The sequence below is a fragment of the Mauremys reevesii genome, linkage group 11 (genome assembly GCF_016161935.1).
Source record: "Mauremys reevesii isolate NIE-2019 linkage group 11, ASM1616193v1, whole genome shotgun sequence".
Lineage (NCBI taxonomy): Eukaryota > Metazoa > Chordata > Testudines > Geoemydidae > Mauremys > Mauremys reevesii.
The window spans coordinates 76,663,645-76,685,957 of record NC_052633.1 but is presented as its reverse complement, the minus strand read 5'-3'; the positions used below and the strand labels follow the sequence as shown (position 1 = coordinate 76,685,957).

General features: G+C 51.9%; 1 protein-coding gene across 8 annotated transcripts in view; it reads right to left on the bottom strand.

The window, feature by feature from the left end:
- Window positions 1–22,313, bottom strand: part of SLC4A3 (solute carrier family 4 member 3) — an 85,614-nt gene that overhangs the window by 41,354 nt on the left and 21,947 nt on the right. For 6 of the 8 annotated variants that reach the window (XM_039494720.1, XM_039494723.1, XM_039494722.1 and 3 more), the window contains 5 exons: window positions 14,548–14,699; window positions 13,576–13,756; window positions 9,099–9,234; window positions 7,746–7,926; window positions 6,585–6,684 (listed from right to left, as the gene is read on the bottom strand). In XM_039494720.1, coding sequence (XP_039350654.1) covers window positions 6,585–6,684; window positions 7,746–7,926; window positions 9,099–9,234; window positions 13,576–13,756; window positions 14,548–14,699 — 750 coding nt within the window. Of the gene's footprint in view, window positions 1–6,584; window positions 6,685–7,745; window positions 7,927–9,098; window positions 9,235–13,575; window positions 13,757–14,547; window positions 14,700–21,418; window positions 22,155–22,313 lie in introns of those variants that run through there. The other 2 variants (XM_039494726.1, XM_039494721.1) reach the window with 2 other exon arrangements.

Sequence of the window (22,313 nt, the reverse complement as noted above, 5' to 3'; positions counted from 1 at the left end):
CACTTCCTGCACTCAAATGCCAGAGTGGGGAATCAGCCTTGACAAGAGGGGATCCTAAAGAGGACTGCTCAATTGCGATAGTAGCTGCCGAACTGCACCCATCTCAGTCCAGGTGCCAGATGAACATCTAATTACCGCCGCCTACATGCAGACTCGTGGCTAGGGACTGTCAGTTTCACTAATCCTGTCCTCATCACCACTAGTCCATCGCCGCAGGGCTTGGAAGGTTGGAAAAATATTATTTCCCATGGTAGAAGCCTGCATATGATTTCTTTTAACATGGGGAAGCTGGTGCACCTACAGTGACCACACGATCATGACAAGTTGGAGTTTTGAGGCCCAGTGGCAAGGAAATTCCAAGATGACTGGAGATCTCCACTTGCTGCAGCCTTCATCTGCTTTCACAGCCGTTGAGATCAGAGGACCCTCTTCCACCTGATCCACCATTAAGGACTTGGGGGACTGGACCATGCTTTGTCTGGGACCTCCCCTTAGGCCTGTTCACCTTGAGAAACCCTACCAGGAACATGAAGCTCCTGACAACTTAGCTCTGAGGATCATTGGAACACGCAAGCCCCTTCACCACAACAAGGTGATGGTCCCCAAAGTGGGGACTGCTATGCCTACAGCTGATAGACTCATAGACTTTAAGGTCAGAAGGGACCATTATGATCATCTAATCTGACCTCCTGCACAATGCAGGCCACAGAATCTCACCCATCCACTTCTATAACAAACCCCTAACCTATGATCATAATGAAAATCTCTGGAAGGGATTAAAGACTGCCATTCTCTCAGCATGTGCTGAGTCCATTGGCTATGTCACCTGCCATCACCAAGATTGGTCTGATGAGAATGATGCTGAGATTCAGAGCCTGCTTGACCAGAAAAGAAAAGCTCATCGCATGTGGCAAAATTACATATCACACCAGCAGAAGAAAGAGTCATACAAGCAACTCAAAGCTAAAGCCCAAAGGAAAATCCATGACATCAAAAATAAGGGGTTGCGAGAAAAGGCCAAGGAGATAGAGCTCTATGTTGATAAACATACATGTAGAGTTTTTTCATGCAATAAGAGCCATTTATGGCCCATGTTCCCATGGCCCCACACCACTCCGAGCCCAAGACGGATCAACGTATTTTAAGGACAGCAAAGCCATCAAAGCCAGATAGAAGGAGCATTTTGAGCTACTCCTGAACCGTAAGTCAACGGTCTTGGATGCCAGTATCAAATCTATACCTCAACAACATGAAAGAGAATCTCTTGCTGACCCGCCTCCCCACCTCGAAGAAGTAACATGAGCCATATGCAAACTCACAACAACAAGGCAGCAGGACCAGATGGCATACCAGCTGAAGTCTACAAATTTGGAGGTGAAGAACTGGTAGGGAAACTCCAAAAACATTTTTTTCATATCTGGTATAATGAGAAGATTCCAGAAGACTTAAGAAATGCCAACATTGTTACAATTTTTTAAAAAGGAGATAAGTCAGAGTGTTGAAACTATTGAGGCATGGCCTTGCTATCTACAGCAGGGAAAATTCTTGCCCACACCCTCTTAAACCAATTACTTCCCCTTGCTGAGGAAATATTGCTGGAATCTCAGTGGGGTTTTAGACCATCCCACGGGACAACTGACATGATCTTCGTTGACCACCAAATCCAGGAAAAATCTTGGGAGCAAAATCAGGACCTGGCTTTCATCGATTTGACAAAGGCCTGTGACTCTGTCAATCGCAAAGCCCTATGGAAGGTGTTGTCCAGATTTGGCTGCCCTCCAAAATTTATTAAGGTCCTAAGGCTTCTCCATGATCAGATGACTGACACATTTCTCTGTAATGGCCTTGAGACGGAACCTTTCATCATCAAAACTGACGTTAAGCAAGGATGCGTTGTTGCCCTAACCCTGTTTTCCATCTACTTAGCAGTCATTTTGATCCTTGTTAAAGATCACCTCCCCAATGGAGTTGCCATTCAATACAGAATGGATGGTTGGCTCTTTAATCTTTGATGTGTCTGCTCAAAGTCTAAAGTCTTCAGGGTGTCCATTACTGATCTGCAGTATGCTGATGATTGTGTCATCCTCGTGCACACGGAGAGGATTTTCTTGCATAAGCTTACCAGAGCCTAGGACTCACTCAATATTGAGAAGACTAAAGTGTTCTATCAACCTGCTTCAGGCCTTGCACATGACCCACCACAAATCACCATAGAGGAACAGACTTTGGAGACAGTTGAGCACTTTTGCTACCTCAGTAGCCAACTTTCTCAAAATGCAAAAATCGACAGTGAGATCCAGCACAGAATCCAGTGCGCAAGTGCTTCCTTTGGGAAATTGCTCTGATGTGTTTTCACGGACCGTGACCTATGACAAGACACCAGGTCTATGAGACAATTGTTCATACACTCCTCTATGGATACGAAACCTGGGTGACCTATCGACAGCACTTAAAGAGTCTGGCGAGGTATCACCAACGATGCCTCCGGAAGATCCTTCACGTCAAGTGGCAAGGTCCCTGCACTAATGCCAGCATCCTCGCTGAAGCCAAGGTCACCAGCATTGAAGCAATGATCCTCCTGCACCAACTTTGCTAAGCCGGACATTGTTTGCGGAGCCAGACTCTCACCTTCCAAAACAAGTCCTCTACTCTCAGCTCACCCATAGTGGTCAGAGATCCCGTGGTGCTCATAGGAAATTCTATGAAGACACACTGAAAGCACATCTTAAGAAAACTGATGTGGATATCACAAGCTGGGAAGAGTAAGCCAGCCCCAATTGTACCCTAACCTCCATCAGGCAGTGGCCTGCTTCGAGGAGAAGTGCCTTGCCTTCGAAGCTGAAAAGAGGGAGAAGAGGACGGAAAAAGAAATAACTTTCTCCCAGCAGGCAGTTGACCCGCCACAAAATGTCTGTACCTACTGTGGGAGGATTTGCGGTTCCAGGATCGGACTCCTGAGTCATCTCAGGACCCATATGTAAATCCATGGTAGAGGTCATCCTTGAATCAAGGGATCGCCAATCAATCAATCAATTGCCACTGATATTGTACAGTGTCCTTTTTTAATCAGAATGTTCTGCAATATTAAGTCAAACATACATCTAGGCAGTTATCTTTATCAGCCAAACTTGTAATCTCATCAAAGAATTAAATCAGGTTTGTTTGGCAAGACCATTCTCCATAAAACAGTGATGACTGGTATTAATTATTTTCCAATCCTTTAATTTGTTATTAATTGAATCCCACACCAGCTTCCCCATTACATTGTCTGGGACTGATGTCAAGCTAACCAGCCTACAATTATCCCCGTCATCCCCCTTTGCACTTTTTGAATAATAGCACATTAGCATTCTTCCACCCTTCTGGAATTTCTCTGTTATTCCAGGATTTACTAATAATTAACAGCACCAGGCCAGCAATCTCCTCAACTGATTATTTTAGAATAATAGAAGATTAGGGTTGGAACAGACCTCAGGAGGTCATTTAGTCCGACCCCCTGCTCAAAGCAGGACCAGCGCCAACTAAATCATCCCAGCCAGGGCTTTGTCAAGCCTGACCTTAAAAACCTCTAAGGAAGGAGATTCCACCACCTCCCTAGGTAACCCATTCCAGTGCTTCACCACCCTCCTAGTGAAAAAGCTTTTCCTAATATCCAACCTAGACCTCCCCCACTGCAACTTGAGACCATTACTCCTTGTTCTGTCATCTGCCACCACTGAGAACAGCTGAGCTTCATCCTCTTTGGAACCCTGCTTCAGGTAGTTGAAGGCTGCTATCAAATCCCCCCTCTCTCTTCTTTTCTGCAGACTAAACAAGCCCAGTTCCCTCAGCCTCTCCTCATAAGTATTGTGCCCTAGCTCCCGATCATTTTCATTGCCCTCCGCTGGACTCTCAAATTTGTCCACATCCTTTCTGTAGTGGGGGGCCAAAAACTGGCCGCAATACTCCAGATGTGGCCTCACCAGTGCCGAATAGAGGGAAATGATCACGTCCCTCAGTCTGCTGGCAACGCCCCTACTTATACTGTGTAGCAGTGCTGGTGCAAAGGCACCTAATTAGCCCCTGCTCAGCCAGCCCCAATCAGGGGAAATAGATTGGGGCTGGGGAGAAGTCTGGTGCCTGGCCTCAGGAACTGGCTGCACCTGTGAGCCTGAGGCTTCAAGGGCTATAAAGGCTGGCTGGCAGCCAGAAGAAGGGGGAATGGCCAAGGGAAGGTCACTCTCCAGGCTGAGGGCAGTTTCTGGGTAGGAGAGGAGATTGTCAGGCCTGCAAGCTCTGTAAATAGTATCACTGGTGGTGGGAACTTGTGTAAATAAAGCCACGGGTGCTGCAGCAAGAGAAGCCTCTCTGTGCTTTATCGGGGCAGTAGAGGGCCTCAGGAAGAGGGACGAGCAGAGGACCCTGTTACATACAGCCAAAATGCTGTTAGCCTTCTTGGCAACGAGGGCACATTGCTGACTCATATCCAGCTTCTCATCCACTGTAATCCCAAGGTCCTTTTCTGCAGAACTGCTGTTAGCCAGTGGGTCCACAGCCTGTAGCGATGCATGGAATTCTTCCGTCTTAAGTGCAGGACTCTGCACTTGTCCTTGTTGAACCTCATCAGATTTCTTTTGGCTCAATCCTCCAATTTGTCTAGGTCACTCTGGACCCTATCTCTACCCTCCAGCATATCTATCTCTCCTCCCAGCTTAGTGTCATCTGCAAACTTGCTGAGGATGCAATTCATCCTATCATCCAGATCATTAATGAAGATGTTGAACAAAACTGGCCCCAGGACGGACCCCGCTTGATACCAGCTATCATGGAGCCATTGAGCCTGACAATCTAGCCAGCTTTCTATCCACCTTATAGTCCATTCATCCAGCCCATACTTTTTTAATTTGCTGGCAAGAATACTGTGAGACCATATCAAAAGCTTTGCTAAAGTCTTAGGTCTCCCTGGTTCAAGTTATCCAGGCCTGCTGATTTAAAAATGTTTATCCCCAGTAGATGTTGTTTAACATCCTCCCCTTGGTTACTAATGGACCAGAAAGTACTTCATCGTCTCCATATGCTACGAGTATATCATCCCGCTTCTTTCCAGATACAGAACAGAAATACTTCTGCTTTCTCTGCATCATTACTAGCAATTTTACATCTCCAGCTAGTAATGGGACTATACCATTTCTTTCATTCCTGATATCCTTAAAAATACTTGAATCTATGTTCTGCACTTCATAACTCCTAATTTACATTGCTTGGTATCCACTTCCCCTTCTTTTCATTGGCTATAGATTGCTTTTTTTATTCCTAGTAGTTCCTCACAGTCTCTTCTAGTCTTGATTAACCTAAATAACGTTGTGTCCTCTTATTTTTCCACCTCCCTGCTCACCCCTTTTCCTACATCACCATATTCAGGGACACCTCCACTTTCAACAGTTTCCTCTGAAGTCAGTTCCAATGACACCTCCTGACCCATTTCTTCCCCACCAAAATTCCTGAATTAAGGAGCCTGCAGAAAGGGTTAGGGTGGGAGCTGGCCCCTCCCTTGCTCTAGAGTCTCTTTGTGAGAAGGAAGAACGTATCTGTACTGTCTCCACTATGTAGTCCACACAGCCAGCAAGAGGCCATCCTGACCCTTTCGCAGCCAGCCCAAGTGCCTGGGGAAGTGTCATTCCACTGGCTATTGGGCAGCTTCTCATACCACAACTCACACAGCACTGCAGGGTTCACACCAAATTCTACCGCTGAGGCTCAGGGCCTTTACCCAGCCTGCTTATCTAGGCTCTGAAACTGGCCCAAGCATGTGGCTTTAAGCAGAGATGAGCAAAACAATTTTGAAAATGCACCATACTGAAGTGTCACCGGAAAGTGAATCTAATGCTTGACAAGGCTCTGAAACGTTCAATGAAGGGTCCCACCCAATATTCCTCCCTCCCAGAAGGGGGTTGAGATGGGTAGGGCCAAACGTTTGCCTGCTTCTTAGTCCCCACTCCACTCCCCACCATCCAAGCTGGGAGCAGCTCTTCCTGGGGAAGGTCCAGGGACACGCTGTCCCCCCCTCAGGGCATGGCCTGGCAAGCTGCCTGTAGCAGAGAGGCTTTCTGACTGGGCCTGAAGGATAACCCCAAAAGCCACCAAGTCCCCGTAAGATGACAGCCAGGGGCGGCTCTATATTTTTTGCCGCCCCAAGCACGGCAGTCAGGTGGCCTTCGGCGGCGTTTCTGTGGGTGATCTGCCGGTCCCACGCTTTCAGCGTACCCACTGCCGAATTACCACCAAAGCCGCGGGACCGACGGTGGTGGACCTCCCACAGGCGTGCCGACGAAGGCTGCCTGACTGCTGCCCTCACAGCAACCGGCAGGCCGCCCCCGGCAGCTTGCTGCTCCAGCCATGCGCTTGCTGCGCTGGTGCCTGGAGCCGCCCCTGTTGACAGCAGGAAGAGGCTATTGGAGGGAGGTTCCCAGGGCTTGGAAAGTGGCTCCCTCCCACCTTAACGTTTGGATAACAGGGATTGGCTGGTGAGCACATGTGTCTGGCTGGGCCCCAGCTTGGGCTCTGAACTGGGCCTCCCCAGCAGGGTTCTGATCGGCACTTCTTACCCACGAGGACCACGGATGCCTCAGCATCTTCAGGAATCTTCTCCATCAGTTTCAGATATTTGCCGCGATGCCCCTCGGAACTGTGGAGATGCAGATTTTTCTATCCCAGTCAGAAAGAAACATGCACAGGTGAGGACTGGACTCCCAGGCCCGACTCTTCCCCTCCCCCGCCCAGCCCCCTGCATCACCGGGCCTGGGCAACTCCTCTCCTCCCCCACCCAGCCCCCTGCATCACCATTTACACTGGGCCAGACTCCTCCCCTCCCCCACTCATGCTGCATGTCGCTATTTACACCTGAGCCTGATCCCCCCCCCTCCCCGCACACTGCATGTCGCCATTTACACCTGGATCTAATTTCCCACCCCCTCATGTGTTGCCATTTACTCTTGGGCCTGATCCCCTGCCCCGCATTTCACCATGTGCATTGGGCCTGACTCCCCCAGCTGCCCCTCACCATCTACATCCAGGCTCAACTCTCTCTGTGCCACCATTTCACCTGCGCCCGAGTGCCCCCCCTCACCATTTACACCTGGGCCCAATCCCGCACACTGCGCAGCATGTCAGCATTTACACTTAGACCTGGAGGGGTTAACTCATAATGTTTGTAAAGCACTTTAAAATCTGTGGGCAGAAGGTGCTGGGAAGGGCAGAGGCTGAGTAGTATATTTGTGTACTGCAGCCATGTCTAGGGTCCCAGCCATGGACCTGGGCCCCTTTGTTATGTATGTGTACGGTGCCTGGCACAAAGGGAAGGTCCGTGCCCCATGGAGCTCACAATCTAAGACAGGAGATGACATATGGGGGGAGGGATAGCTCAGTGGTTTGAGCATTGGCCTGTTAAACCCAGGCTTATGAGTTCAATCCTTGAGGGGGCCACTTAGGGATCTGGGGCAAAAATTGGTCCTGCTAGTGAAGGCAGGGGGCTGGACTCCATGACCTTTCAGGGTCCCTTCCAGTTCTAGGAGATAGGTATATCTCCATATAGTTACTGATTGATTTAAAGCCTCACTCTAGGCACCTGCTTTTTTCAGTGGTGAGTATCTAGCCCCCAAAGGGTGCTGGGTGTCACCCCCCAGTCCCTGCCCCAAAAAACTCAATGGCAGGGCTGGGGGAGGTAGGGCAAGGGCAAAGCAATAACTTGCAAGTCCCCCTTCCCTCACCTCTTTGCACTCCAAGTCCTGGGCTCTGGGGTCCAGCATCTCGATGCGCTCCTCACCCATCAGGGGCACGCACGTGTCGGCCGTGTGGTTGTGGTTGTGATGGTGATTCCCCGCTATCGAATTCATACTGGAGCTGGAGTGGTTTCGGGGGAAGAACCCCTCCTTCTCATCATTGGGATGGCTGGAAAGGACACCAGCAGCTTTCAAAAGTGCTAGTGGGAGTCAATGGGACAGTCACTGCCCTCCGGCTTCCTTTCAAAAGCAGGATGCTGGGACACTCCAGCAGGAGTTTCATGGGCTGCATTCAGCTGGCGCTTGCAGTTTGGGAAGCCCAATACTGAGTAGGCATGAATAACTCATCCCCACAAACCAGCTGTGGCTGGGCAGGAGACATGTGAATTCCCCACTCAGAGATTCCTCTAGTCTAGATAGGGCCCAGGCCCACTGGAAGAGCAGGTGGTGTTGGGAGACAGCAACCCGGATCCAAATGAACACAGGGACTGAACTCCCTCTGAATGCAGGAGACAGGTTTATGGCACTTGGCTGGGGCAGGGCAGGGCAGGTCACCTGTGCCCTACGCTCTCTTTGCAAGAACCAAGAATAAAGCAACTGATCTCTGATCTGCTCCTATCATTTTGGGATGCTCCTCTCTGCTCGCTCCACCCCACACCCCTTCTCACTACCCCGCTAGAGCCCTTATAACTCATCATCATCTTGGCTCCACAGTCCCCACCTTGCTTTCCCTCAGGGGCCATTTCCTCACCACCGGCCACAGGCCTTGTCTCTGTTCACTCTCCCACCTCCCTTCCCTCTATTCGCCTTCCCCTGGCAACCTCTCAGGAGTCCCGTCCCAAGGGCCCTTCGCTAGCTCTTCCATTGCCTCCCCCAAGGCTCTGCTCCCCTCCCAATTCCCCCACCCCACACCGTGGCCCTGCTCCCTCTGCCCCAGGCTATGACACCCCCAGTCCCTCTCCTCCTCAGCATGGCCCTGTTTCCCTTGTGCTCCCAGGCTGTGACTCCTCCCTGCCCCCATCTGCCCCCAGGCTCTGATCTCTCCCTGCTCCCCCTCAGCATGGCCCTGCTCTAATGAACACGCCCTGCCTTCCCCTCCATCATTCCCTCAGAGGCTCTGGTTCCTCCACTTCATCGCCTGCCATCAGGGCCAGGCCCTATTCTGAATTCAGGCTGTGTACTCCACCCTTTCCCTTTCTGTTCCCTCTACTGCCCCAGCTCCCTGAGCCTCTCACCTCCGGTCCTGCTTCCATCTCTGCACTCCAAGTCTCTCCATCACTCTTGCATCCCCTCCTCACCCCCGCTGCCCCCTCACGCAGTCCCCAGCTCCAGACTGCCTACCTGTGCTTGAGCAGAAGGGCACGCAGCACGTTGGCTCTGTCCTCCCCTTTGATCTGGTCGGAGATAATCATGGTCTCCACCACGAGGTGAGCGATGCCAGGAAGGGTGGTTTGCTCCAGGTCCAGCAGCACAGCACCTGGGCGAGGGAGGGGGAGACAGCTGGTCACGGCGCCCACCTCCAGCATCCCCCCAGCCGCCCCCAGATACTGGTGTTGCCAGCTGAGAGAGAGCAAGCACCAGCACTGCCTTTAGGCAGGGCTCAGCGAGGCCCAGGAGCGTGGCACTTCCCCCATGGCCAGTCAAACACACGCCGGCATCAGCCACTTTCTCACACTCCCCCACATGTGCCTCTGCCCCTCACCACCGTTCACCCACATCGCATGCTCAGGGTTTGTCTGCACGGCAGTCAGAGGGCAGACGGCAGCACTGCAGACATCCCCAGGCTAGCTTGAGCTACCTAGCCTGAAGAACAATTGCAGCGAAGCAATGGCAGTGCAGGATGTGTACACCTGGTTACATATGCAAACGGCTAGCCAGTGTGCCCATGGCTTTGCTGCTGTTGTTACCGGAGCTAGCTAGATGTGCACCACAGAGCCCTCACCCACAAACACACCACTCTCCCCTCACACTCACACGTGTGCACTGCTCACCCCCACACCTATGTTCATACACGTACACACTCTACTGACCCCTCAAACTCCTTGTAACGGGATGGCTTGCCCCATGGGCTGGACTAAGCCAGCCCTGACTACCGGATGATCCCCCGGAGAGGAGTCCGATGACTCCAGTACAAAGGGAGAAGGAAGCCCAAGAAACTGCAGTTATGTCTGTAGACCCTGAAGGACCCTGAGTCAGCAGGGGGAAAGCTCAAGAAGCAGGAGAGTGAGGAAACTCTCCAGGCAGGGAGGCCTGGGAGAGACTGCAAAGGCTTGTGGAGAAGGCCAGACTCCAGGCAGGAGGTGCTGGGAAGCAGAAAGATGGCCCTCAGAGAGGTGGGGCTGGGATGAAGAGTGTCAGTTCGTGTTCTGTTTTTGTGAGACTTGGTGTTATTCTGGATTCTCGGGAAACAGAGACTGAACTAGAGTTGGGGACTAGAGGTCAGCATGCACCTGAGGGGACTGGACCCCAGGAGGGGGTTGTTTGAACTACCTGTGAACTGAATGAATACTGAAAGGGGCCTACATAATGGGGGGAAGCAGAGGCAGGGTGCTCCAGAGCCACCTCTGGCCACCAGGGGACACTCAGAAGGCGGCTGCCCATATTACATTCATACATGCACATGGCTCACCTCACATACCCCCATAACTCATAACACACTCACTCCGGTCACCCCTCACACTCATGCCCAGGCACCAGACACCCTAACACTCTCATCCACCTGGGCCACTCACCCCCTCATCCATCAGTCACTCCTCCCTCACACTCATCCACACGCTTCCATTCAATTGCAACTCGCTGGCGGACGAGCTATACAGGAGCTGCCAGCGTGTCACACAGACCCCTCAGGCCTTTGCACAGATGGGGCTTCATGCAGTCTTCAGGGTTTGCTCCTATGATCCTCTGTCATTACTAAGGATAAGATTGTGTCACACGGATTCCGTGACTTTGAGAGACCTCTGAGACATTTTCTGCTTCAGCTTCAGCCCCGTCCCCTGGGGTGGGGGTGGCCCCACAGCTCCGAGCCGCCGTGGGTAGCAGGGACTGGAGCTGTTAGTCCCCCCTCCCCCAGCCAGCCTCCCCCCCATTATTTTTAGTAAAAGTCACAGCCAGGTCACGGGCTTCTGTGAATTTTTGTTTATTGCCCATGACCTGCCCGGGACCTTTACTAAAAATAACTGTGACAAAACCTTAACCATAGTCAGTCTCTGTTCCTGACTCAGGTGGTGGCTGTGCAGGGCCATCTCTGCATCTCTCTCCATCGCCCAGGGCTGGACACAGCTTCCTCATCACTTGGTGTTATGAAGTCTGGGACCATCCCCAGCAAATTACGGAAAGCTCTTTCCCTTTTTCTGGGCCCAGGAATCAATGTGGGTGTCTGTCCCTGTCTCTCCTCTGCCCTGCTGGCTGCCCAGTTGCCCTCTCTGGGCTTGGTCAGGGCATTGTGTCTCCTGGTTTCCCTCTGCACAGAGAGTCTGTATCGGGGGAGAGTCGGTGTAGTTATGCCCAGACCCATCTGTCACTGGTTTGGGTTTCTGTGTCCCCCAGTCACTCCGAGATTGGGGTTTCCTGGCAGAGTCTAGCAGCTTGAGCATTGTTTGCTTTGCCGAGAGAGCAAATTGCCCTGCCCCCAGAGTCGGGGCTGCTGCCCTTGGGGACCCAGGCTGGAGGAATGGGCCTTGCTTGCATTTGGGGTTAGCTGATGACCCGCTTGTGCTTTGTGGTGGGGGGCTGTGACAAGGTGCTGATTAGAAGGACTGCAGAATCAGTGCCCTGCCATGCCAGCCCCATCTGGGTGAATAAAGTCAAGCTGGCTGGAAAGAGCCTGCTGTAGTCGGGGAATGAGAGCCAGCTGCCAGCCCAATTAGCCCAGGGATATATAAGAGGTTGGGATGAAGGCAGCGGGGTGGTGGGATGGAGGAGAGTGAGGGAGTGCAGGCAGAGAGCTCTCCCGCCCTGGGTTCAGACACAAGGAACCCAGCGCTGCATAAGCTGTATGGTGAGAAGCTGGTGGGACCACAAACTTGTAAATAAAAGCACCAGTAGTTTCAGAACCAGAGGGTCTCAGAGTGACTTTATCTGAGCCTTGCAGAGGCAGGAGCCAGGAGGGGCAGCTGCGCTCTGTTACAGGGGCAAAGGGGCCGTTTGCTGCACTGGCTGAGGTGGCAGCAGGAGTGTTCTGTTGTGGGTGTCAAAGCGTAGGGGGAACTGGCAGGTCCTGCTTGGCAGCTGTTGGGGGTGAAGTTTCCATGTGCAGAGGGTTTGTCTGCAGTACTGAAGCTGGCTCACAGCACTGAATAGTTTTAGAAACAGTGTATCGGGAGGCTATGTTGCTAGTGGTTTCTTTCAGGCCTAGAAAACCTGAGAAGCGTTTTATTGCCATGCTTTTACATGCTCCCCTCGTGTTATTCTGAGGCACAGGCCTGTATCATTTCAGACGTGTTCACAGGCCTGTATCATTTCAGACGTGTTCAGACTCACGTTCCTGCAGTAACATTTTAGTTTGTTTTGGGACTTTTTCTGAATACTCTGACATGTGTCTCCCAGAGTGACCTCCAGGGTCCTGGTACTGTGGGGGGGTTCTAGCAGGTGCATGTTTCTTTGGAGATGCTCTTGTACAGAGCATTTAAATCCAATACACCTAAAGAACGCCTCTCCTGGGCGGGCAGAGGCCTCTCCAACTTGCTCTCCCACATAGTCTGGATGCTAGGAACAGCGCAAAGTCTTCCTCTTCCCAGAGCACAGAAATAAATTCAGCTCAGACCTTCTCCGTCGGCAAGGCTGGTCCTAGGGCTCCTCCCTCAGGATTGTTCAGCCCATTTCCCCAGTCCTCTCTGTGTAGAGGCAGAGGCTTGCCTCACCCTGCTGCCTACCCCCTTTCGGGCAGGATAAGGTGCCATCCTGTTACATTTGGGCTCTGGGTACCTTTCATTACAACGTACAATACAAAATCATGTCAGTGCTAAAAAAGCAGCACATTTGTCACCCTTGCCCCAACACAAACGCACTGAGCTCCAGGCAGCCAATATGGCACACACCAATCTCCCAGCCCCATTGCTCCAATAACCCCCCTGCCCAAATGCTTGCTCACACAGGGGCTGCCAGCAGACTCAGACTGTTCCAGACCAGGGGGACTGAGTTCCAAAGTCAATAGCTCCACCCAGAGAATGCCCTGCCAGCAGCCCCCGCTCTTTCCTACTGAGGGGGCCCTGGCTCGGGCGCCGCTGTGAGTGTGTGGACCAGGGGAAGAGGTGTCGCCCTGGGAGGAGGCTCCTAGGCCATTCCGGGCTTTAGACAATGTGACTCATTTCAACAAAACACCTCCGACCAGCAGCTCACAACCGCACAGCTCTTGGCAATGGTGTCCTGTTTCACGAGTTCCCATCTAGCTTGCACAGTCTCCTGCCTAGAGAGGACCTGAATTTCTTATGGAAAAGACAAAGTTTAAAACACAAAACCCCGTTGGCCTCTTTATTGGCCCGATGTGCAGGCCCTGACATAGCGGGCATGTTCCAGCCAGTGCTTGGAGTCAGCAGTTGGGTCTGATAGGACATGGGGCCTGGCACACCCGAGAGGGAACCCTGACACCCATGCCAGAGCCTGGTCACACAGGCCATAGGAGCCTCTCTCACTTCCTTAGCTTTCCTTAAAAGAACCTGGGTTGAGACACTGTTGAAGAGTCTATTAAGGACACAGAACCCACAAATAGCAACTGCCCTACAAACGTCTCCCCCATGTTGAGGCCCAAATTCACCTGGGCAGTTCTCCTGTCCTCTGTCTGCAGGAGCCCATTGGTCATGCAAAGGCTGCTGAAACTCACCGTGAGCAATGGTCTTCCTGAGCTCCAGCAGGCTGCGAAAGGATAGTGAGGCTACGTGAGGCTTCCCCCACCGTGCCGTGTCCTCCTCCACATCCTCCTCAAACTTGATCCAGCGCGCTGTCTCCTTCCAGTGCATCTCCTGGTTCTTATCTACGACCAGCTCATTCAGCTCCACAAACACCTGTCGCCCGGGGTTAAAGCAAAAACATTTAACTCGACAGCAGCGGGGAGCCTCCTCCGCAATACCGGCTCCACAAGCGATATCACCTTGTCCTCACCTCACTCCACCAGCTGAGCAGAAAACACTGGGCCAAAGGGCTCTGCTAACTGGCCCAGGCGCAGGCCACCTAAGGGAATGGGGGAGCAATGGTGTCCTCTCTCGCTCTTTAACGTACGAAAGGTTTGGTGACCAGAAGCGGCTAGAACAAATATCCCAGGGACCGCTGGCAGGAGTCCCCAGCAATGCACAACACCAGAGCTTAGCGCACCCATTCTTTCACATATGCCACTCCAGAGCACACGGTGACCCTGGAGGGACGTGAATGGTTCTACGCTGCAGCTCTCATTGTCTCTAGTGCGAAGATTTTGCCTCTCTCACCAATCAGATTCCCCCCTGCCCAAGAGACCTCCCACCCAGTCACTGCTCTCAGCAAGGTGGTGCCATTACTGTGCTGCCAACTCCCCTGATTTTATTGCAATTATCAGGATATTTGATGTGTTTCTTAAAACCGGACCTTCTGCAGGGATATGATTTTTGTAAGAATCTCTGCTTTCATGTTAAAAAGTAAGTTTCTAGCCATCCTGGCTGTGGAGAAAGATTGAAAATCTGAACCCTAAGACGAGAAGGCAGAAAGCAAACAGTCACAACGCCACATTTACTACGTTTAAAGTCTTGTTATTTCTAAGCCCACCTCCTGTTTTGGGGGGCCTGACGTGACCTGTGGCCACCTGGAGAGAGTGTGGCTTGTATACCTCATGGGGCCTCCTGTCCAGCTTTTTCTTCTTCTTCTTCTTCTTGACAGACGGGGTTGACACCATCTTCCTGCTGGTTCTGGTGCTCTGGCTCCTAGATGGTTTCTTCACCAGATGCCGCCTCACACCAGGGTTATCTTCAAAGCGGTGGCCTGGAGACGAAGCAAGCAAGGAAAGATGGATGGTCTGTTTAGTGGAAATGTGCTGGCAGGCAGGCAGCCACACAGGTCTCTCAGCAGCTCCTACTAGCATTCCCACTTCAGCTGGAGCGTTCACGCTCCAGCAAGTCAAGTTCTTGTAGCTCCCAATATGTGGCTGTTTCTAACATTTGAGAACAATCACCCGTTGGGACGACGCTTTCCAAGCTGCACTCTGCCTTAGCATGAATTTGTCACTCTAAGGTCAAGTAAAATGGTGTGTGATGAAATTCCACATGCACTTCCCAGGAGTAGTAATGTCCTGGACCCTTCCGGGCCAAGTCCAGCACCACAGCATGGGGGAGTGCAATGCTACAATCTGACAGGGAAATGGCCCCGGGTGAGACGTGCCTTTGAATGCCCAGGGACTGCCAGGCACTAACAGTGGCTCCAAGAACAGCCTCACAGGGAGATGATGCCTAGGGCTGGGTAAGAAGCCCTCAGTGGGAGAGTATTTTTGTGCTCCATTTTAATGTTCCTCTGCTCTTTGTGAGCAAGAGACAAACCTCACCCAGGAAAGGGGCTCTCCTGGCTGAGACTGTGGGGTTTTTGCTGTAACATGGTGAGAATTAGGCTGATTAGGCTCTGCTGGGAGAGTCTGAAGATCAGATTGCATGTCCTTGCAGGGCTTGGGGCGTGGGGTTCGTTTTCTAAGGCCGTTTCCATCAATGCTCCACATGCAGGAAGGCCATGCTACGTGTGACTGTGGCTAACTCAGCCATGTAGCATGGAGGAGAGGGATTCCTCAGCCATTGCCAGTGATACGTGGAAGTATCTATGGCTGCAGAAAACACTGGATGACATGCTGTGAAAGGCTGCAGTGTAATAATGCAACACACACAAGGAGCCAGAATGAAGACTGCACAATTAACTCTAGCAATCCCTGACTTCCAAGGGATCAGTCATGCAGCTTTCAGGATCACTTCCAGTTCTGAGTTGCAGCGTCCAGCTGGCTGACTCAAAGACACCGGAAAAGCAAAGCTGCATTACAGGTTGACCACTGCACGCTGTCAGCACTAGCTGTTACATCTATAGACCTGGCTCCTGCAGTGCTGGCGGCATTAGCAATACCAGAGAAAAGGGACAGCAGACATAAACCCCCATGCAACAGGCCTGAACAGTGACTGTCCTTCTGACTGCATTGGTACTGTGACAATAGTGTGCTGTGGGTGGGTGAGGCTCCCCTGCCATTGCCCAAGCCGAGGCGGAGAAGCTGAAGCAGATGAAAGGGAGCAATGAAATTCTGGGCTTTGTTACAGGGTGATGAGCCGCAGCGAAAGGTGGATTAGGCTAGTCAGGGAGCCCCCCAGTCCATTGTTTCCCATTATGTGGGGGTCTGTGGAGCCTCCCCAGGCCTGCCTGCAGGGGAAGCCAAGATCTGTTCCCCCTGAGAGGTTCATCAGGGAAGGAGAGTCATCTTGCCTGGGGCCCCCAAGTCTCTCAGGACAGCCCTGCCTTGCCCGGGATGAAGGGCAGCATCTGTGCGCTGTCCTCTGTCAGCTGGGCCTCAAGAACTTTGACCTTCAGAATGTGAAAAGCACCAGATTTCAAAGCAAAGCAATTTCTCCACTGGCGCTGCAGCACCTCAGAACGGTTTGCAGCACTATGCCCCTGTACCCACGGGAATGTGGGCCCCTTCCAGTCACAGGAAGGAGGTCTCCAGTGCCAGGACAGCCACACCACAGCCTCGCTCCTCGGGAATCTGGGTCACTACGTTAAAGATAGAATAGATCCATACTGAGCCTGTGGGGATTTTCCCCATTGGCTGTGCGGCTGATGTGAGTCCTGCTGACAGTTGGACTCCTCCATATTCCATTACTGGAATATCAGTGGGAGCCAATAACTGCCCATCGACGCCAGCGAGCTGCTGGTGGTGTTCTGGGAGCTGCACTGCACAGGGGCCGCGTGTTCTCTCTGCAGTCATGTGCATGCACGCGGATTTCACTAGTTGTATGGTGTGTGTCTTTGTGCACGAATGTGGATGTGATGCGAATGCATGTGAAAAGAAGCGTGTGGCTGGTGTGTGAGTGCACTGAGCGTGTGTGATCTGTATAAAGTGAGGGCACAAGATGTGAATACACCTTTTAACACTATATTCACTAGGCACATACCAAACTGACTTGTTGATGTATACATTTCTACGCCTCCATCCTTGGAGAATATGAGCGTCATTTAGTCTCACAACACACCCGTGACGTAGGGAAACGTTATTTATCCCCATGCTACAGGTGGCAACAGGGGCCCAACAAGCCTGAGGTCACACAGTGAATCTCCCAATGGGAAATCCCAATCCAATAGCAGGGGCAGCATTCTGCATTGGTCTCCTGAGGAACAGCCCCAGGTAACGTTCCCTCGAGGTGCTAGGAGCCTGGGAAGCCATGGCAAGGCCCTGCCTGTGAAACTGAAGAGGCCAAGCCTCTCACTAGCTCCTCTAGTGGCCTCTTGTAGTCGGTAAATACGAAGGGGCAGACGATGGAGCTTGGCAGGCTCTGCATGAGGGCACTCAGGGCAGGTGAGCAATTCCCTATAAATACTGCCTGCGGGGATCTCTTTGGAAGAAAGCATTGGAACCTCTCACTACCTCTGCTAGGAGCGGTGGATCCCTTGGTCACCATGATGGAAGGTAGCTGACAAAGCTAAAGGACTCAGCATGGAAAGATGGGCCTACATCCTCCAAAACCAGCCACGGGTTTGGGTATCTCAGTAAGGAACCCAGCCTGAGCCACCTCAGGCCCAGTTTTTCAGAAGGGCTCCCAATGGCTTCAGTTGGAGTTCTGGGTGCTCTGCCCATCCACAGATCAAGCTCAAGGTATCTGAAGTTCAGCACCTAAAATCAGAGGTCACTGTTGTAAATCTGGCCCTTGATCTGAGTCAGCAGCAGGAGACTATCGGCTAAGGCTTGTGTAAACAGAGGCCTAATGTGTGACAAGCCTGCTGTGCTCTAAGTCACTGTGTGGCCCTGCAACCACACACTAAAAGTTCTCTAGTGCAGGGGCTCTCAACCTTTTTCCTTCTGAGCGCCCCCCCAACATGCTATAAAAATTCCACGGCCTCCTGTGCCACAGTAACTGGTTCTCTGCATCTAAAAGCAATGGCTGCCGTTAAGGGGTAGCAAGCAGGGCAGTTGCCCGGGGCACTGTGAAGCTAAGTCGCTCAGGCTTCTGCTTCAGCCCCACGTGGTGGGGCTCAGGACCCCAACACTTCACCCCCAGGCAGTGGGACTTCGGCTTTCTGCCCTGGGCCCCAGCAAGCCTAACACTGGCCCTGCTTGGCAGACCCCGTGAAACTTGCTCGTGGCCCCCCAGGGGACCCCGGACCCCTGGTTGAGAACCACTGCTCTAGTGCACGGACGTCCCGCTGTTACAACCTATGGCGCTTTAGTGTGCAGTAACAAGGCCCACGTGGCCCGTTAATGTGTGGCTTGCTAGTGCCCTGTAGGCTTTCATCCCGGCTTGCTGAGCACTGCGTTCTGTGTAGACAAGCCCTAACACACTCAGCATAGTCTCTGCCCCACCCTGGCCTAAAGCCAAACATCTAAGGACACCAGAGACGGCGGTAGTTGCCTTATCACTACCTTTTTGTGATTGTGCCAGGAGTGAAGTGTGAGACAGGATGATAACTGGTGAGACGGAAGCTGGGAATGGGGAGAGGGGATGGATCACTTGATGATTGCCTGTTCTGTTCATTCCCTCTGAAGTACCTGGCATTGGCCACTGTCAGAAGACAGGCTACTGGGCTAGATGGACCATTGGTTTGACCCAGTCTGGCCATTCTCATGTTCAATTTCCAAACACAGTTTATTGATCAAAGGTCTAATGATTGGTACATGTCCCTCCCAAAGGAAGTCATCGAGAGTCTCCTCCACTAAGAGACTCAGCAGGTTCCCCCCGGCCTTCACCAGCCATGCAGCACCTGTGCCGGACAGTCAAGCCATGGCCCAAAGCTCCCTAGCACCTCAAGAACCTTAGTTTGCAGCTGACACAAAGACTGGGAAAGGGTAGATAATGCAGAGGACAGGTCAGCGATACAGAGCGATCTGGTGCACTTGGTGAGTGGGGTGCAAGCAAACAATACTTGTTTTAATATGGCTAAATGTAAGTGTATCTATCTAGGAACAAAGACTGCAGGCCACACTTACAGGAAGTGGGGAACTTTATCCTGGCAAGCAGAGACTCTGAAAAAGGCATGTGGATCATGGTGGATAATCCGCAGAACATGATCCATCAGTGTGACACTGTGGCCAAAAGCGCTAATGAAATTCCCCTGCTTATGGATCCAAGCATTACAAGTAAGAGCAGAGAGGTTATTTTACCTCTGTATTTGGCACTGGTGTGGCCACTGTGGAAATACTGTACCCAGGTCTGGTGTCCACAGTTCAAGGAGGATGTTGATATATTGGAGATGGTTCAGAGAAGAACCTCGAGAATGAATAAAGGATTGGAAAACTTGCCTTATAGTGACAGACACAAGGAGCTCAATATATTTAGCTTAACAAAGAGAGAGTTAAGGAGTGACTTGATAATAGCCAATAAGCACCTAGACGGGGAACAAATATTTGATAATGGGCTCTTCAGTTTAGCAGAGAAAGATCTGCCAGGATCTAACGGCTAGAAGAAGCAGCTAGACAAATTCAGACAGGAAATAAGGTGTATATTTTTAGCTGTGAGAATAATTAACCCCTGGAACAATTTTCCCAGCATCGTGGTCAATTCTCCATCACTGACTATTTTTAAATCAAGATTGGATTTAAAAAAAAATATGTTCTAGTTCAAAAGAAACTATTGTGGGGCAGGCCTCTGGCCTGTGTTATGCAGGAGGTCAGACTAGATGATCACAATGGTCTGGCCTTGGAATCTACGAATCTAAGTGCATGTTGCTGGCTGAAACTCAAGCGAAAAAGACTGTTCTCCTCTTTCCTGAAACAACAGCTCCAGCGAAACCTGAGGAATGGCATCTGCAAAGTAACTAAAAACTCCTGACAGGAGCACCCCAATCTGTGGCTGGACTGAGATCACCTAGCTTGACCATGCTGTGCATTACCAAGAACAGATCTGCTGACTGGGATTTACCGACGCCACAGTGAAGATAAAGAAACCCATCTTTGCTTCCTCCACACCCTTAAGATAAGCTTTCAAAGAGACTGAGCACTGAGTCAGTCCAACTCAGAAACCGCTGCTGGTAAAAATAAACCACCAAAGAAGGTGGGGGAAGACCAAACACACAAACCCAGGGAATGCCGGAGGCAAGTGTAAATCATCACATTTCAAAGAATGGAAGTAACAAAAAGTGGGCTTGACAACTCACCAAGCACCTTGCTTTCCATTCTCATCACCTTCTTTATTAGCAACAGTTTTACAGCAGCACCTTAAGGCATCAGCCAAGGGCAAGACCCCAGCACATTGGGTGCTGCACAGACCATAGCAAGGCAGTGCCTGCCCCCCAGTACGTCCGCTCCAAAGAGATGAGACGGACAGAGGGCGAGAGGAAGGAAGGGTTCTCGCCGTTTTACACATGGGGATGGGGCAACTTTCCCAGGCTCACACCAAGAGTCTGCAGCAGAGCCAGAAACTGAATCCCAAGCTACCGAATCCTAGCCCAGGACTTTAACCACAAGCCCATCTTGCCTCTTGTGAGCTCCTTGGGCCTGGGACAGCACCCAGGACAAGAGGGGGGCCTTTGGGCAGTTACCACCATAAAACACAAGTAGTAATACTGCTGGCTTCAGGCTGAAGTGTAAAGCCACCTCTTTACTGCTGCTTTCGCCGCCACCTCCTAACAAAACCCACATACCAACACCCATGCAGCCTACCCTGCCCTGGGAAGAGACGGGCAACAGGACCCAGAGCTGGGCTCTCTGATTTCTATAGAATCGCTGGGAGGGCCTCCAAGACCAGGTGGGTGGATGGATAAGGTGATGACAAAAGGAGAGGAGAAAGAAACTGCTCCCAGCATATTCTCTCTCTCTCCCTCTCTCTCTCTCACACGCACACACTCCTCTCTTTCATGCCTCTTCTCATCTTTCTTCTTTCTCTAGTCACTGGACCTTGCCCAGCTGCCCAGCAGCAGGTTTCACACCCAGGGCCACACATACTACTAAATCCTTCCTCACTATCTTTAGTCCACACTGCAGAGCTGAGAACTTGATACCAGCTGATAGTGCAGCCAGATCCCAGACCCCAGCTCAAATTCCTGCAAACAGCAACAGCCTGAGACTCTGCCCTAGGCTTTGCATATCCTCAGACCACCAGGCTACACCAGCTTGGTGCCAAAGACAAATGACAAAATGTCGTTTCCACAATAAGTTCCAGTCCAGAGCTGCATCTTCCCTGGCTGTGGGGCAGACCACTCCGGATTTGCATCCAGGATTGCTCAGGTAAGACAACAACAGAGAAATGCCTCAACACCACAGTGACTGGTCCTACACAAACACCTGAGACACAACACAGACAGTGGGCAGCGTCTTCCAAGTGCTCAGACACAGGGGCACATAGCGGAAACAGTGGGAACTGTCTGGATGGGAGCTGTGTGCCACAAACTCTAACTCGGGGGCGCCTATTCTGAGAGACAGAGCAATGGACAGACAGCACTCTGCATGTGTGAGTGAGTGAGAGAGAGAGCTCAGTCAGGGCTCTGAGCCCTTCACTGCAGTGCAGGAGCGCAGGTCAGGTACTTACAGACGGGATCCCCACCAGGGTAACCCAGCTGGTTTCTGATGGCCTCCCATAAATCATAATCTTCAAAACTGAGGGCAAACTCCTCCAAGTCTTCATAGCCGACTGCGTTGTGGATGCAGCTGCCTATCCCCAGCTCTGGGCTGTCACCCCCTCCTGCCTCGTCTCCATCATGAATGGCCGTCATTGTGTCCTTGGCAAGCTCAGGGGTCAAGGCTCATGAGCTATGCACCACACTTGCAAGACCAGAGTTTGGTGTTGTTTATCTGAGTTCCAGAAGACGAGCTGCCCAGCAAGGTCTCTGCTCTGGATGACCTGTCAGGATTTTCGTAGCACCATGGAGACCACCATGCCCTCACTGTTTGGGTCCCCCTCAGCTGGGGGAAGGCATGTGATGCTGGTGGCAGCAGCCCTAGGGACTGATGAACTCCTGGAGAGAAAGGTTCCACGGGGGGAGGTTTGCTGCAGGAAAGAGTGTCATGCAGGGCTTTCTCCACTCGCTCCCTGAGCCAAGGGGCTCTTCGTCAGCAGAGGAGTTTCCTGCTGGAGGGCCAGAGACCCTGTGCATGTGTAGCACTGCCTGCTCCTCTCCCGCTCTCCCCGCTTTGGTGACTCACTCCCTCCCTCTCCAGCCTGGAAAGCAGCCTATTGAATTCTCCATGTCCTCAGGCCCAGAGCATGCATTTCCATGACGTCTCTTCCATCTGCTCTCACGTACGCACAGGGGCAGATCCCAGGACACATGCTGCACCCCAAGGGCCCCAGGTACCTCTCTAAACAACAGGAAACACAAGTCACAGGTCCCAGCTGGGCAACAATTATCCAATGATTCTGGGCTTGAGCTCCCTCAGAGTCACTTCAGCAGGGGTTTCTCCCTTTCTCAGAGAGGACAGCTCCT